Below are 16,256 nucleotides of genomic sequence, written 5' to 3' on the forward strand. Positions count from 1 at the left end.
CAGAGTGGAGAGTACAGTACCAAATTAAAGTTGCAGATCAACAAAAGCTCAGGGTCACTATGAAATACAGGTGATTCATAAAACTCCATCTGCAGTTGGTTTCTCCCCCTGTAGCATGAATGGCATATGTTAACATCGGGTTGGAAGTGAACCATGGCTCCAGATGGAAGGACTCTTTCCACAGCTGGATGGTGGAAAGGGGAGATGACAGGACAGGGTGTTGCAATGGAAGTGTCCAGTACAATGGAGAATGAGTGGTGGGGACAAAAGTGTAGAGCAGGGACTTGCAGAAGGGATGAGTTGTTAAATAGTGGAGGGGACAGGCTGACGGGAGCTGTGTTGGAATTGGCAGAAATGGCAAAGGATGATGTGTTGAACAGAGGCTGAAGGCATGGAGGGTAGAGCAAGGGACACTTCTTGCACTGACCGGCAGCTCAGATGAAGACGGACATTGCAGGAGCATCTTTGCTGAATGTCAGAGTAAATGTGACGGGTGTAAGAAGTGTGAATGGAACAAGTTCTCTACAGGAAATGGGGTGGGAGGAGGCATAATCCAGCCATTTGAACCCCCACTATAATATAGGATCCCAAACCCAAAACATTAACTTTTCCATTCACTGATCCTTCAAATCAGTTTCTTTCTTCTCCATCCCTTGACCTTACTCCCCACACCTGGCTTCACTTAGCACCTTACAGCTAGCTGCTTCCCTTTCATCCCCCCCCCCCCACCCCACCTTTATTCTGGCATCTCCCCACTTCCTTCTCAGTCCTGAAGAAAGGTCTCAGCCTGAAAGGTAGACTTTTTATTCCTCTCCATAGATGCTGGCTGAGCTGCTGAGTTTCTCCAGCATTTTGTGTGTGTTGCTCTGGATTTCCAGCATCTTGTGTCAGAGTCTCCAGCAATGTTTGTGTTTTGGGTTTCCAACAACTGTGTTTCCATTTGCCAATTCACCAGGTACTGTAAGGTGCAAACTAGCATCTGCACCTAGATTCCCATGTGAGCCATGTTTGTTGAAGTCCATTTGCATTCATTTTTGTCACAATTTCACAGAATGAATCTCTGCAATTCTCCACCCATATCTCTGTGAAGGCTAGATCATTAAAGATGTTTATAGAGACTGATCAGCCATCATAGAGCAGTGGGCAGAGGTGATTTATTCTCTTCTGCTATGATGATAGTCTCTACTTTTCTTACCTCAATGATGCTGATCAATAAATTGTTTCTTCCTATATTGCTATGGGCTGTGTATATTGTCTGTTTCTGTGACCAACTGGAAAGCACAGATCCACTCACTCTGATAGGTCCATAGTGCATCTTTCCTACATCCTTTCACACTTCCATTCTATACGAGTATTTCTCCCACTACATTTACTCTAGGTTGAAGCCAAAGGGAGAAGGAATTAAATACTGTGCATTCAATTCCATCTACCTCCACAATGATTTGCCATTGATTCCAATAAGAGCCTATGGTATGAACCTGAAGGCAAAATCAGCTCAGTCACTCTGAGGTGTAACAGTCAGGCTGTACACATAACAGCTGGTTTGTACATATTTGACCATACATGAATCTTCTTAATTCATTCAGTTGCAACTACCCTGGCCTCTCCAAAGCCAAGCTCCCAACTCTCCAATACCTAAACATTATCACTAGTATTACAAACGAGAAAATCTGCAGATGCTGGAAATCCAATGCAACACACTAAATGCTAGTGGAACTCTGCAGGGCAGGCAGCTTTTATGGTAAAGGGTAAATTGTGGGCTGAGGCCCTTCATCAGCACTGGAAAAGGGGGAAGATGAAAGAATAAAAAGGTGGGGGGAAAGAGGATAGTTAGGTGATAGGTGAAACTAGGTGGGTAGGAAAGGTCAAGGGCTGGAGAGGAGAGTGGACCATAGGAGAAAGAGAAGGAGGAGAGGATCCAGGTGAGAAGAGGTAATAAGTCAGAGTGAGGAATAAAATGAGAGGGGGGGGGGAGGGAAATTTTGTTAAGCTGGAAGGAGAAATCAATATTCATGTTATCAAGTTGGAGGCTACTAAGATGGAATATGGGGCGTTTCTCCTCCAGCCTGAGGGTGGCCTCATCGTGGCACAAGTGGAGGTCACGGGCCATCATGTTGGAATGGAATCGGAACTAAAATGTTTGGCCACCGGAAAATCCCACTTCTGCCAGATGGCCTGCTGAGTTCCTGGATTACTATGTTGGTGTAAAGAGAGAACACTGGAGGGAAAGAGTAGTAATCATCAAACAATTGTGGAAAGGGGGAAAAAGCCCAACTACAGACATTCAGGAAAAACTGGTTTTATATGATAGCTATTTAGCAAGCACGCCCCAGCACTTAAACGGAATAACCAAAGGAGAGTCTTTACATAAGCTAATTGGTACGGGTAGGTTAGGGGCTGGTAAGGAGCAAGATGCTGATGTATTAATAAAAATATTTGTACTTGCCTTCCTTCCTAAGAATGCTTCTGAATGTATTAAAGAAACCAGCTTGATGTCCGGTCATTGAGAGAACCTGGATACGTGATTTCACACAGTCAATTGGATAAACAGCAATCCACAGGCAGGCACCTCCAAAACCACCACTAATCATCAAGGGAATTGGACCTTTACAAACATAATTAATGTTTGTTACTTCATACAGCATTAGCTCAAAAATCACCTCATTTACACATTTGACTATTCAGATTACAATGCATTATCGGAAAGTCAAAGTATATTCACAAAGAGTTTAAAACAGTTTTATAACATGTCGCAATTTTGTGTTTTATACTCCATGTTCTCTATCTTGGGTTTGATCACCAGATAAGTACAGAGTGTTAAGGCACTCCCTTACAGGAGAAGTCAGTGAATCATTCCGTGGACATTGGGCCTTGCTGGCGATTCCACTGCCTGTCTTTCTTTTTCAATCTTTTTATTAATATCAAAATAATAGATACAACATAATATTGCTACACAAACTACTGTGATTACATGGTTAATGGCTAACATATATAATTATATATTCAGTTAATACAAAGGTAATAAACCGCCCAAAAATGTTCAAGTACAAATGTAGAAGATGGAAGGACTAACATATACAAAAAGAAAATATATATATACCCAACCAAAAAACTGATCTAAACAATGCTAATCAAAAACTAAGAAAAAGAAAAGAAACATGGGCTGTTTGTAACATCAAAAAAGAGAGAACCATTAGTGTCATCAACTGAACCTCTCTGCATATAGTAAAACAAGAGAATGGATTTGGAAAGAGGTCAAATCACATCATATGGAAGTGTTGAATAAAAGGCCTCCAAAGTCTTTTCAAATTTAGTGGATGGATAATATATAACACTTCTGATTTTTTCTAAGTTTAAACACAACATAGTTTGAGAGAACCAGTGAGATGTGGTGGGAAGATTAATCTCTTTCCAATTCAGCAAAATAGATCTTTTAGCCATTAATGTAAGAAATCCATTCATCTGACGCGCTGAAGAGGTTAAATAATGTGATTCTATCGTTGGTAAACCAAAAACTGCAGTAATAGGATGAGGTTGTAAATCAATATTCAATACAGTTGAAATAATATCAAAGATATCTTCCCAATATTTTTTCAAAGAAGAACATGACCAAAATACATGGGTTAAAGAGGCTGTCTCAAGAGTGACATCTATCACACACTGGACTTGTACGAGAATAATAACGAGCTAATTTATCCTTAGACATTTGGGCCCTGTGCACTACTTTAAACTGTATCAATGAATGTTTAGCACATATAGAGGCTGAGTTAACTCAGTGAAGAATTTTTTTCCCCATTTTTCGGTAAGTAAAGTAAGCTTAAGTTCCCTTTGCTAATCATTTTTAATTTTATTAGATGCATCTGAACGAATTTTCATAATTATATTGTAGATAGTTGCTATTGCAAATTGTCCTTTGAACAACTATCTAACAAATATAATTTACCTAGATCCCCTTTCTTTAGATATTCACAGGTTAGAAACTTTTTAAATACTGTCCTTCCTACTTTCCCAAATCTACATTCTATGGATAGTTTGGAAAAATTTTTAGATTTAAATCCTTTTCAGAAGGCTGCAACAACAACTATCCACTGTCTCTCAAATGACATTTTAAAGTAAAGCCCCATGAACATGCCCTGCATTACAGATGGTTTTTAGTTTCTCCATTCCATCACCCACAGATGTTCCAATATTTTTCTTATTGACAGAGCCAAGACTGAGGTATTTGAACACTGCACAGAACTATTACTATTTTCAGACAGTTACATAACACTAAAGGACAACCAAACGCCTGACATTTTCCTTTATTAAATTTGATTCATGGATCATTGCAATTTGGTCAATCTAATATTGCGATCTACAGGTTATTAAAATTCAGTTTGATACACTTCTGATGCATTAAGGCAGTTTGCAAGCAGGTAAATGATATTTCAAGTTTGAAACAGTTAATAATTTGGAAAGATCAATGCTTTGCACTTTTGCAATAGAATAGATGTTCAGTGTTAGAATCCAACATTTTCAATTGCTGCTTGGCTGAGAATTTATATGGAATTGGCAGAGGATAGAGATGCAGGAGGATAAAGGAGTGGGGGGCCTGTGGAGAAAAGCTTTTGACATCAAACTTTACAAATAAGTAGCTAATTAAGGAAAGTGAAGTCGATAATATAGCCTGAAAATCCAAGGTTTTGCTGCCATCTTTCACAGATTGGTCCTTGAAGTAGTGATGTTAGAACGCCATCACACTATGCAAGTGCAATAAAACAAAAGTGATATACTTCATATGGTTGTGATTAAACTGGTTAGTAAAACCAGGGCTTCCAAACACTTCACTAACCTACATTCTACCAAGAACGGACACTTCATTACCAACAGAGCAATGCTGGGGGAGCCCTGGCCCTACATCAGGTTAACCAGCACCACTCAATTTCTGCAGGTACCAAATAACTGAGTATTTACTGTACACATATTAGAATTAAGACTGACAGTGCTTCACTGAAGAATACACAGAAGACTAAGGTAATATGCATCTTTAATTAAAAAGGACCATTCTACACCAAGTGCCTTGCCAGCACGTTTCAAAATTGTGGCAAGGGCTGAATGATGAAAATGAAAAATTTTAAACCCAAGAGCAGCATGTTCAAAATCCAATTACTGGATTGAGGGGAGTCTGTTGGGATTATTTCTCCAATCCACCCCTCACCTAATGTCAGAAGGGAGATACAGGATTATTTTCAATCTTTGTAAAAAATATTTAGATTTACAAATCACCAACTTAGACAGATTGAAAATAATGCAAAGTTGGCAAAGAATGGTATTTGGATGCTTTTTCAAGGGATTAAAAAAAAACTTGCTTCCAAGAACTTTATACATTGGAGGAGAGACAGAAATCCTTCGATGCCCTAGTCCAACATCCAATATTCCAACGCTCTCCTCTCTATTAGATTCCTTCCTCTCCAGCCCTTTATCATCCTGACCTATCACAATCTAGCTTGTCCTCCTGGCTCCTTTTGATTCTGGCATCTTTCCCCCTTCCTTTCCCATCCCGATGAAGGGCCTTGGCCCAAAACATCAACTTCATTACTACAGCTGCTGCCTGACCTGCCGAGTTCTTCCAGCATTTTGTGTCTGTTGCTTTATTAGTGTCTGCATCAACTTGCCAGAATTGATTTTGGGTCTAGTGTCCGTGTATGTTATTTTTCTAGGTTTGGTATACGTGCTGGACCAACGTTACGTGATGTATCTGACAGCTTAGTTTTCTTTAGTCTCAGATTGATCATTGAGATGACTATGAGATTTATCTGCCATATTTTCAACAGGATTCCAGAGCAGAGTGGAAATGGAGGTGGTGGTTCTATCTGAGGCACATGTGAAGAATATTGCCTCTGCAGTCCTGGAATAAAAGCATGGGAGTTTCCAGGTTTAACTCTGAAACACCCCTAATGTGAAAAAGGAAATCTGTTTGTACTGAGGATGGTGTCCTTGCTTCCCATTTGCTTCAGGTACTTAGCTAGATCAGGGTGGTGTCTGTGAACTCTCACCAAACACAGAGGCACGTTCACAACTTCCAAAACTGGAACCTGATCCAAGAATATTCATTGAGGAGAACGTGGACATCTTCCCATTATCTCTGATACACCAATTTGATCCAACTATTTTTTTTGGTGATGTATTGGGGAAAGTACTGGCCTATTGCTGCATTACAAACTCCAATTCCAAAGCTATCAGGTCCAGTAATCTTCGGGGAACATGCCTGTGAATACTTAATGCCTCAGACATTTTCATTATTGCAAAAGAATAATGCTCTACTTCCAAATTTATGAACCATTATACAAAGTGATATTTATTATTGTAAAATTGAACACTTGTTTCAGAATAATGACTAAAATGCAAAGTAAGACACTTTGGAAGTTCTGTTGCGACAAACAAGAATAGTTATGTACAGCAAATAACTGGTTGCACTAAGCTTCAGGTTTTTGGTTCTGTTATGTTTAATAAACATCACTTTCCATTTGCTTCAGATACTTACCTAGATCATCTTTGGTCTGGCCTGCACGTGTGAAAAAAGTGCGGCCCAGTTCATAGCCACCAAAGAAGAAGAAATAGCCAGGCATCTCCCTCATCAAAGTGCTTGTTAGACCTTGGTACATGCCAAAAGGACCATCAGTTTTCAGAACGTTTTTGATCACTGCCCAAACAGTACTAAAAAAAAAAGAAAAAGTGCATATACGTATTAAGGACTTACCTGGATTACGGTTGGCAGTGCGACCGATAGCTACAGCAAGATTGAGACACATGGTTTCATTGATAAACATCACCTAGTTAAACACATTCAACTCCCAAAGTGCATTGGTATTTAATGAACAGTCAACTTACTCCCTTCCTTCTACAAATGAATCCTGTCAAACCGGGCATCAAAGAGAAGGGTCAATGTTCCATCATACATACTGTTCCCCTTACAGTATTGTGTTGATATGCCCGATATTTAAGGAAATTAGAATTTATCCTTCGTTTTCATCACCTCATAGTCCAGCACAAAGTTCCATAGGACCTTCATTTCCATAGACAAAGGAAAGTTTCAAAACAAGTAATACTGGTCTTAAATGTTCTCAGAATTAATATGTGGGTGCTGCTTTTTGGAATTTAGACAACCTTCTGTGACCACATGGGTTTCCTCCCATATCCCAGAGGTATGCAAGTTGGTAGGTGAGTTGTCTGCTGTAAATTGCCCCTCAAGGGTGGAATCTTGGGGGGGGAGGGGAAGATGGGAGAGCTGACGAGAATAAATCAAGATTAATGTGAACGAGTGTTTCTACTATTCTATAACTGTGACCCTAAGAAAACAATATGGTTTTAAATGGACATTGTTGGTTTTTTTTTTAAAAATAGCATGAATGTCTGAAGATTTTTAATTGAGCTGCTCGCAGCTTCCAGATGGTATTTCAAAATTCTAACTTCCAAAGTGTTGAAAAGTAGACCGTGCAATGAATTCTTACCCCCAGAGCTTTGAGGAGGCTAGATCACAGGGGTACTTGACAAGGAAATAGATATGCATTTTTAAGATCAAGGAATTAAAGACCATGGGAAACCAACAATGAGACTTGTGCCAACTTGTCTTTGATCATATTGGATGGCAGGGCAGTACTGAGGGGTCAAGTGGTCTACTTCTGTGATTTTCTTATGTTCCCGAATTCCACATAGAACTTTGGTAAAAGAATCCCTCTGGAGACTGTAGCAAAGGTTTATGAAGATCTGCTCCACTTGCACTTTCTAATAAAACCATAAACATGTCATTATTATGTCCTCAGTAGTTCTTTATGCTCAGCCATAAAATTCATAGTAGAGTAATGGTAGTGCAGGGAGCACTGCTGCCTCACTGTTCCATCAACCCTCAGGCTGACTGAGTGATGTTTACATATTCTCCCATAACTGTTTGACCCTGCCCCCCACCCCCAACTCTCAGATACTCTAATGGTTAATTGATTACTTCAAATTTCCACTTGGAGGTATAGGTAGGATAATCTGGGGAGTTAACGTCCATGTCACAGACTTGAAGGGCCAGAATGTAATAAGAGAACATGGGGGCCATGGTAACACAGGGGTCAGCACGACACTACTAAATGGGAGTAGAGTTCGGAGATCGGTTCCAGTGCTGTCTGGAAGGAGATTGTATGTTTTTCCCCACGTGCTCCGGTTTACTCCCACGCTCCAAAGACCTACTGTTTAGTAGCTTAACTGGTCAATGTAAATTGTCCTGTGCATAGGCTAGTGTTAAGTAGGTGGGTTGCTTGCTGGTGCAGCTCGTTGGGCAGGAAGGGCCTGTTCCACGTTGTATCTTGAAATAACTAAGTAAATTCTTTTGGTTAAAAATTGCCTTTTTAACCAATGTGTCTGTGTGAAGAAACAGTACAACTTATCTGGCATCCCATAAAAGAATACTCCTCACAAACAAGGAAATTATGCCCCCCCCCCCCATTTCCCCATACATCCCCCCAAAAGTTCCACTGCAAAGACCTGCAATGTGAAGTAACTTTACAACAATTTGCTTTTTTTTTTAAAGCCACTTCTAATTGCTGGTAGGTCAGAACAGAATTTCTCATTGGGGTCTAATTAGTGGCATGGTTGTGATAAAGGACAGGCAGAGGGGAAAAAGTTACCCTTAAACCAGAGTGTGCATGTTACTCAGAGTATAAAGGACAAACCATTCTTAAAAATTCTTGTTTTATCTTACAGCAACATGTTTGCATTGCAGAGCACTTCTCTGTTAATATTGAGGATTTCCTAATATGGACATTCAATGTGTAACACTGGCTGCCGGCCTGATCCAATAATTCTTTGCTAAATCTTCCCAAACTGGGTCTGCTGGTCTGAATTGCACATTACTAAGTAATTAATGCAATGTAGGGAAACAAAGATTGGTTTGAACATATAGATTAGAGTCAGCACAAAGTATTTCACTTGCTCTCTTCACTAAAAGTTCCTCATTTTGGGTCATCTAAGATTCAAAATTCCACTGTTAAACCTTTATCCTGGTTACCATATGCAAACACTGGTTTATAGCAGAATGAGTGAACTCAAATTGACCAGCAGGAGGAAAGGTTTAGGGTTGCACAAGGCATCATCCCCAGTTTAGTTTACTCATTTGTTACGTGGACAAAATTTTCAAAATAAGCCACCTCCTTCTGTAATTTTTGGTAGGATTTATTGTCGGTATCTTTTACCTTGGTCCAGCATCAGCAATAGGGCAGGCTGACAAGTTACTTGCAAAGTTTTGCTGCCACTATTCACTATTTGCCAAGTGAAAAAGCCTGCCTGCATATCATGTACTGATACTCCTGTTCAGTCACTCACATGAGCAGTGGTGATAAGCAATGCCGAAATTACAAGCTTACTCTGGGCACACAACCCCATCCTTTCACCTCAGGGTCTATTGCTTTATAGTACAAAACACACCACAACCGAACTTTTAAGTAAGATTAGTGACAGGAATTCTTGCACAGTGGAAAGATTTAACCTTGGCTAAATCTAAATCTTATGTAAACTATAAAATGCAAGGCTACAAAGTGACATATTACTTGACTTTGAAGGGATTGGAGCTATATGCTCTAATCTGCTTTCTATAAAATCAGTTTTTAAATCTAATCTGACTTTAAGCAAATGGACAATGCTGGAAATACTCAGTAGATAAGGCAGCATGTGAAGGTGGATAAAGCACCATTTATGTTTCAGGTTACCGACTTCCCAAATTTTTCATCAGGACTGCACCCTCCTCCCGAAAAAAGGGGCATTTCTTTCTCCTAGGACATCACTGACCTGTAATTATTTCCTGCAATTTGCATTTCAGATTTCCACTGTCTGCAGTATTTTGCTTCCAAGGCAGCTTTGATCTGGATATAGATTCTCACAAAGACAGTACTGTTTCAAAGTAAACAGAGCTTTCTCATGATGTAATAGTAGAACGGATATACCTGGGGTGTCCTTCTGTAAGCTTCCCTGAGGTTTTCATTTCATGCATTGCTTGAAGGCGACATTTAACCAGCTCTGTTGGGCAGATGGCCAATGAGGCGAACACGGAGGCCAGTGAACCAGAAGTAGCTTTCTGTATATCACTGAAACGGCAGGTAAACCAGTCATGAAACAACAAGAAGAACGTGTCAGGGATTGGGTAGCTCAATAAAACTCTGGTTACATCATGCTTGCAGCATTATGTTCCGTACTGGACCCCTCATTATAGGAACAATGTGGAGACTCCGGAGAGGGTGCAAAGGAGATTCGCCAGGATGCTACCTGGATTTTTAAGGTGACTGGAGGAAAGCTGGGGTGGGGTGGGGAGGAAGGTTGAAAGATGTCAGAGGCTTTTTTTTTGCACACAAAGTAGTAAATGCATAGAACACACTGCCGCCGGTGGTGGTAGAAGCAGATACATTGGGAATGTACAAGAGACTCTTAAACAGGCACATGGATGAAAGAAAAATGGAAGGCAACTTGGGAGGGAAGGTTTAAACTGACCTCGGAGTAGGTTAAAGAGTGGGCACAACATCATGGGCCGAAGGGTTGGTATTGTGCTGTACCGTTTTATGTTCTATGTTAAATCTCAACAGTTGGAAGTGCTTCCAGAATGCACTCTTCTTACTAATCATGCTCAATACCTACAGCTTAAATACATAATACTAAAAACTTAGAAACCTTCCTTTATCCATAATTGCAATTCTCACTCAATGCAGGATGTAAGACCTTGGTAAAAGGTCAGCGATTCAGCATTAAAAACTATTTACATAAAGTATCTGAAGAATCCTACCAGCAGGCAACTCCTATAAATCTAGGACATAAGTGCACGGGTGACGTTTAATACATCTACACAACAAGTGCATGAAGAATGCTTTATTGCAGGAACCCAACCTGGGGTTGATGGACTCCTCGGTTAATGGTATAAAAAAGGTCAGGAATCCCCGTTTTATTTAAATATACTCTATTAGGTGTTATTACTTGTTTAGAGAACACATAGGCTTTCACATACTTTGGGAGTTTGCAAAAATAAAGTTTATCAGTAAGGCATTATTTCATGCCTTGCGTCAGAACGAATGTAGCATCAATAGCAGAGTTTTTGTTTTAAATATAACATGTTATCTCAGTGGGCTGAAACTAGAACAAGGAGGAATCGGGAAATGGGAGTGAGTTTCAGATATCCAGATTGGTTTTACTTGGTGGTGGTATCTGGCTGGTTTCAACTCTCATACATCTGCAAGGGGCAGGGCTCAGAGACTACACCAAACATGATTAACTCAAATGGCTTTATTCCCCCCCCCCCCAAAGAAAAAAATTCTTGTTTAATTCTCACATGCTGGGGTTTAAGTGATCAAGCCACACAAAGCAGCAGCAGCAGCCTTTCATTCTCTGGTCAACAGCTGATGTGGACAAAATGTGCGGCAGTAACAAAGTCATTATATACAGAGGATGCAAAACTAAACTTGCCCTGCTGTAGTTTCATGGCTCCAATACTCCCTACAGGGTTAAGTGAACCAGATGATCCAGTTTATTTCAATTTCCCTTGAAGTGGTACAACCCTCCGACATTTTCATTCTGGTATACTGATGTATAGCTTTTGCAGATAAGAGGGTGGGGGCGGGTGGAACTCCTCTGTAGTTTTCCACTCTGCGTGCATTCTGCACAAGACCTTTGTCTACTTTCACTCCTATGTTCCCTCTGCTGCGGGAAGGAATCACAGCGGTTCATTCCTAATTGTGGGATTAGCAACTGGGCTGAGTAACAGAAGTAAACCCACAGCCACCTGCCCTTCATTCAATGCAACAGAGTGCATCACCCACCGTCACCGAGTTTTCTCCCTCGTCTCTCTCATTTAATCATTTTCAAAATAATTCAGTTCTGATTTGCAGGAGTCCACTTTAAGTTTAATGCAAAACTAGACCAAAGACCATAGGATGTAGGGGTAGAATTAGGCCATCTGGCCCTTCAGATCTGCTCCGACATTTCACCAAGGCCGATCTATTTTCTCCTGCCTTCTCCCCATCACCTTTGATGCCCTTACTAATCAAGGACCTATATATCTCTGCTTTAAATATACCCAGTGACTTGGCCCCCACAGCAACGTATTCCACAGATTCATCACCCACTGAAAAAGAAATTCCTCCTCATCCGTTCTAAATGGAGTTTCTTCTATTGAGGCTATGCACTCTCGTCCTAGACACCCCATTATAGGAAACATCCTCTCCATGTCCACTCTATCTAGGGCTTTCAATATTCAGTAGGTTTCAATGAGATTCCCCCCTCTCCCATTCTTCTAAACTCCAGCAAGAACAGGCCCAGAGCCAAACACTTCCCATAGATTAAACCTTTCATTCCTTTCTTATGAACCTCCATTGGACCCTCTCCAATGCCAGCACATTCTTTATTAGATAAGAGGCCCAAAACTACTCACAGTACTCCAAGCGCGATCTGACCAGTGCCTTATACAGCCTCACACTAATAATACTGCATTAAACAAAAGACCAGGAATTACCAAACCACTGAATTCAATTCGTTATCAAGTATCATTTACCTGAGTTCTGCTTTGCTGTCCATTCCAGATAGACTCCTCACCATCCTTTGGCAAAATCCGTACGACAGGAACAGCACCGCATTCTCTGATATGTGAGCCATCAGGGCAGGAGTGGTGCCTTGGTAGAAACCTCGAATGCCATGTTCTTTATACGTCTTTACAGCACAGTCCAACACGTTTTTGTACATGTAGGAAAAGGTCTGCATCTTCACTTTTACAGTATCAAACGGTTGCCCTGAATAAACACAAGCAACTCCACCTGCCAATCACAATAATGCGTGTCAATGTAAAAATAACCGGAGCACATCGATTTTTTTCCCCCTTGCCACGACAGTTGTTGGAAAGCTAGATAATCTGAACTGGATTAATCCCCACAACTGCCCCCACTCAGTCCATCTGAGATATGTTGGACTTCAGAAAGGCTTACTGATAAGTAAGCAAGATAATACTTTCCAGCAAAATGCAACTACATGGATTGTTTGGTATTTTTACCCAATTTCTGGTGCATGGCTGGGAACGGAAGAAAAAACATTTAAAACACAGTTCCACAATCATGCAGGGTATGGTATAAAATATACACAGCATAGTGAGGTGAAACCACAGAATAAGAGATTACTGGCTGGTAGCCATGGTTTCTCGTACTGCAGAATGAGCATTATTTATTAAGATACAGTGCGGAATAGGCCCTTCCAACTCCGCTACCCAGCAACCTCCCCCCATTTAACCCCAGCCCAATCGTGGGACAATTCACAATGACCAATTGCCCTACCTACCGATACGTCTTTGGGCAGTGGGGGGAAACCAGAGCACCCAGAGGAAACTCACGCGGTCACTGGGGAAAATGCAGATATTTCTTACAGGCAGTGGCGGGAATTGAACCCAGGTTACTGGTACTGTAAAAGTGTTGTGCTAATGATTACACTGCTGTGCTGTGCAAGTGGTATTGAGTGAAGCTCGAACACAACAATAAACCCTCAAAATGGGTAGGTAAGTCAAGGAAGAGCTGTAAATGTGTCTCTTTAAAAAAATTGGTTTAGATTACAGTTTTTATTTGAATAGAAGAAAATTCTGGATTTCACAACCAAGGGACACGCAAAGTTTCTTCGAAGTCAATGAGACCCTTCAGAACTGTGCCTCATATACATGAGGTGCTATTTTCTTTTAAGTCACCACGTGCTCCATTACCTATTGCCCCTGAAGTGAGGTCGATGGCAGCTTGTACAGCTGGCTGTAGTGTTGGCTTTTCCAGCGACATGTCAGTCTTTGATGTAATGAATGGATTATCCGTTCAACAATTCCAAAGATGATGCTCTAGGGCAAAGAAGGAAAATATAAAGAGGGAATGATCAATAAGGTATTCATGACTTCTGCAGAAGCAACAGTGCAATAAACTCAGCCACCTTCACATTCCTATTGGGGTCATAGTGGAACTGACATAATGAGGCCCAACTTAATGCAGCATTGGAATTAAAAAAGGTTAAAGAATTTAAAATGGGGGACTACAGGATCACAGAAGCCAGAAATCATTACTGATCAAGGGACTTGAGTCCAACTTAACCACTAGACACCATCTTCTGAGCAAGTGATATGCAAGGTGGTATAGCTGCAAGTCAGAGGCAACTGTCCAATGGATTACAGTCTGTAACAAGTCAGGATCTCTATGGGGTCTGAGAGCTATACAACATTTCGCACAAACAGTGGAAGTTACAGAGAATCTGCCGAAGTGAGTCACCGCCAACATATCAAAAGGTATTTTATATTTTCCATTATATTTGGCTTTGCAAGCAGCATATTTGAAACAATTCACAGGACTTACATTCTCACTAGTAGCGTTATCAGTTTCTGAAGTATTTGCTACTACAAGTACACAGAGGTGACCTACAGCTAGTATCCATGCAGATCAATTCTGCTGACGACAAAATAGCAGATGCAATGCCCTTGGCCTATGCCATTTCACATCCTTTACACTGAATACATGAATGAGGCCATTAGGACCGAGCCTTGTAAAAAGGTAATGATTAAACAATTCATCTAGATTAGTTCCTTTGCTTGCGTCTTTCCCCTCTGAAACTGATGTAACCCAACCAACATCCCCCCTCCAGCCTCACAACTTTTCAAATTTTGGAAATTGCTGGGAGATTTTGTCTTTTTCTTTAGAGAATGATTCATAATTAAAACTAAACGGACTTTCAGCTTTATTTTCTTGTGGAATTGTGTATTTGAAAATGTAGGTGGAATATTAGATACGAGCCTTACATCAGAAAACTGAGAAATAAATGAGAAAATTGAGCAGGTGAGCAGTCAGAGACATATTCACCAAAAAGGAAAATTGCCTACTTTTTCCACTTTAAAAAAAACTGCAAAAGCTAGAAGTAAACGTTACTGAAAAGGTGGATGATATCCTGGAGACAGAATAGAGCTAACTTGATTTCACTCTGGCAGACACCAATCCATGTTTCACAAATAAGTTGTAGCATCTTGTTCAGTGGAACAAACAGAATCAGTACATTAGATTGACTGGTAGATTGTTCTGCAATGCAACTTTCTTCAACAGACGGGTAGCATATTCAACAACAACTCATATAATATTTAGAAAACCATCTATAGGAGCGAGACAGCAATATCATTATCAAACCGCAGAAGGAAACACCAGCATAAAACCAGATAATGAATATGTGTAAGAAGTCTTAATATAGAGAAAAACCAGTGCTTAGCGAGGGAATTCCACTGCTCAAGACCAAAGCTTCCAAAACTTGGTGAGCAACAACAAGGCGTTGAAAATAGAAAAGAGCAAAAGGCCAAAATTTAGAAGACGCAATGTTCTGCAGATGCTGGAAATCCAGAGAAACAAACACAAAGCGCTGGTGGAACTCAATGGGTCAGGCAGTATCAATGGAGAGAAATGAACAGTCAACATTTTGAATTGAGAACCTTCATCATGGCTGAAAAGGAAGGGGGAAGAAGCAAATAAAAAGGTGGGGTGGGAGGAGAAGAGGAGAGAAGGGCCACAAGCTGGGAAGTGATAGGTGACATCAGGTGAGGATGAAGATGAGTGGAGGAGGAAGAGAATGATGTGAGGAACTGAGGTGAAAGGTGAAAGGGGTAAAGGACTGAAGAAATCTGAGATGGCAATGGACCATGGGAGAAAGGGAAGGAGGAGGGGCACCAGGGGGAGATGATGGCCAGATGAAAAGGGTTAATTTATTGGATGAAGTTACAAGAGATGGGGAAGGGCAAGATTAAGGCACCTAAAAACAAGAGGTAAGTTTTCTTAAATTGAAATACTGCAGATGAAAGAGCATTTCAACAAGCACAGGGAATGATAATTGGTGCATTTCTTTTGAGATGATCAGAGTGATGACAGGGTTGAAATGGATATTCTTGATGTCACCAGCACTGGGAGATTGAAGAGCCGAGGACAAGCAAGTCAGCCGTAGAACCAGTGGCTGTGTGCTCAGAGGTTCGGGTGCAGTGCATTCAAGAGGGCAGGAGGAGGGTCTCATTGCCAAGGTGGGACCTGGGGGGCATGAGGTGAGATCGACACTGCAGTAAATAGCGGCCCAGGACAGTAGCGGCACTGCGGCAAGCAGAGGAAAAAAGGAGCATGCACAAAATGCTGGAGGAACTCCGCAGATCAGGTAGCATCCGTGAAATTAATAAACAGTTGGCTTTTGATAGAAAAGGGAAGCTGGTGTTAACTTTTAAT

At 40.8% G+C, this 16,256-nt stretch overlaps 2 protein-coding genes across 8 annotated transcripts in view; one reads left to right on the top strand and one right to left on the bottom strand.

Annotated features, from left to right (window-relative positions):
* The window catches only part of tpte (transmembrane phosphatase with tensin homology), an 87,441-nt gene extending 80,932 nt beyond the window's left edge, over positions 1–6,509 (top strand). For both annotated transcript variants that reach the window (XM_059964014.1, XM_059964015.1), the window contains one exon: positions 5,814–6,509. The gene's annotated coding sequence lies outside the window, so the exon portion shown is untranslated. The remainder of the gene's footprint in view (positions 1–5,813) is intronic.
* The window catches only part of slc25a15a (solute carrier family 25 member 15a), a 29,335-nt gene that overhangs the window by 3,021 nt on the left and 10,058 nt on the right, over positions 1–16,256 (bottom strand). For all 6 annotated transcript variants that reach the window (XM_059964017.1, XM_059964021.1, XM_059964016.1 and 3 more), the window contains exons 2-6: positions 13,736–13,861; positions 12,551–12,809; positions 9,963–10,103; positions 6,524–6,696; positions 2,447–2,605 (exon numbers count right to left, since the gene is read on the bottom strand). In XM_059964017.1, coding sequence (XP_059820000.1) covers positions 2,447–2,605; positions 6,524–6,696; positions 9,963–10,103; positions 12,551–12,809; positions 13,736–13,805 — 802 coding nt within the window. In that variant the 5' untranslated portion in view covers positions 13,806–13,861. The remainder of the gene's footprint in view (positions 1–2,446; positions 2,606–6,523; positions 6,697–9,962; positions 10,104–12,550; positions 12,810–13,735; positions 13,862–16,256) is intronic.

The sequence above is a fragment of the Hypanus sabinus genome, chromosome 3, assembly GCF_030144855.1.
Source record: "Hypanus sabinus isolate sHypSab1 chromosome 3, sHypSab1.hap1, whole genome shotgun sequence".
NCBI lineage: Eukaryota > Metazoa > Chordata > Chondrichthyes > Myliobatiformes > Dasyatidae > Hypanus > Hypanus sabinus.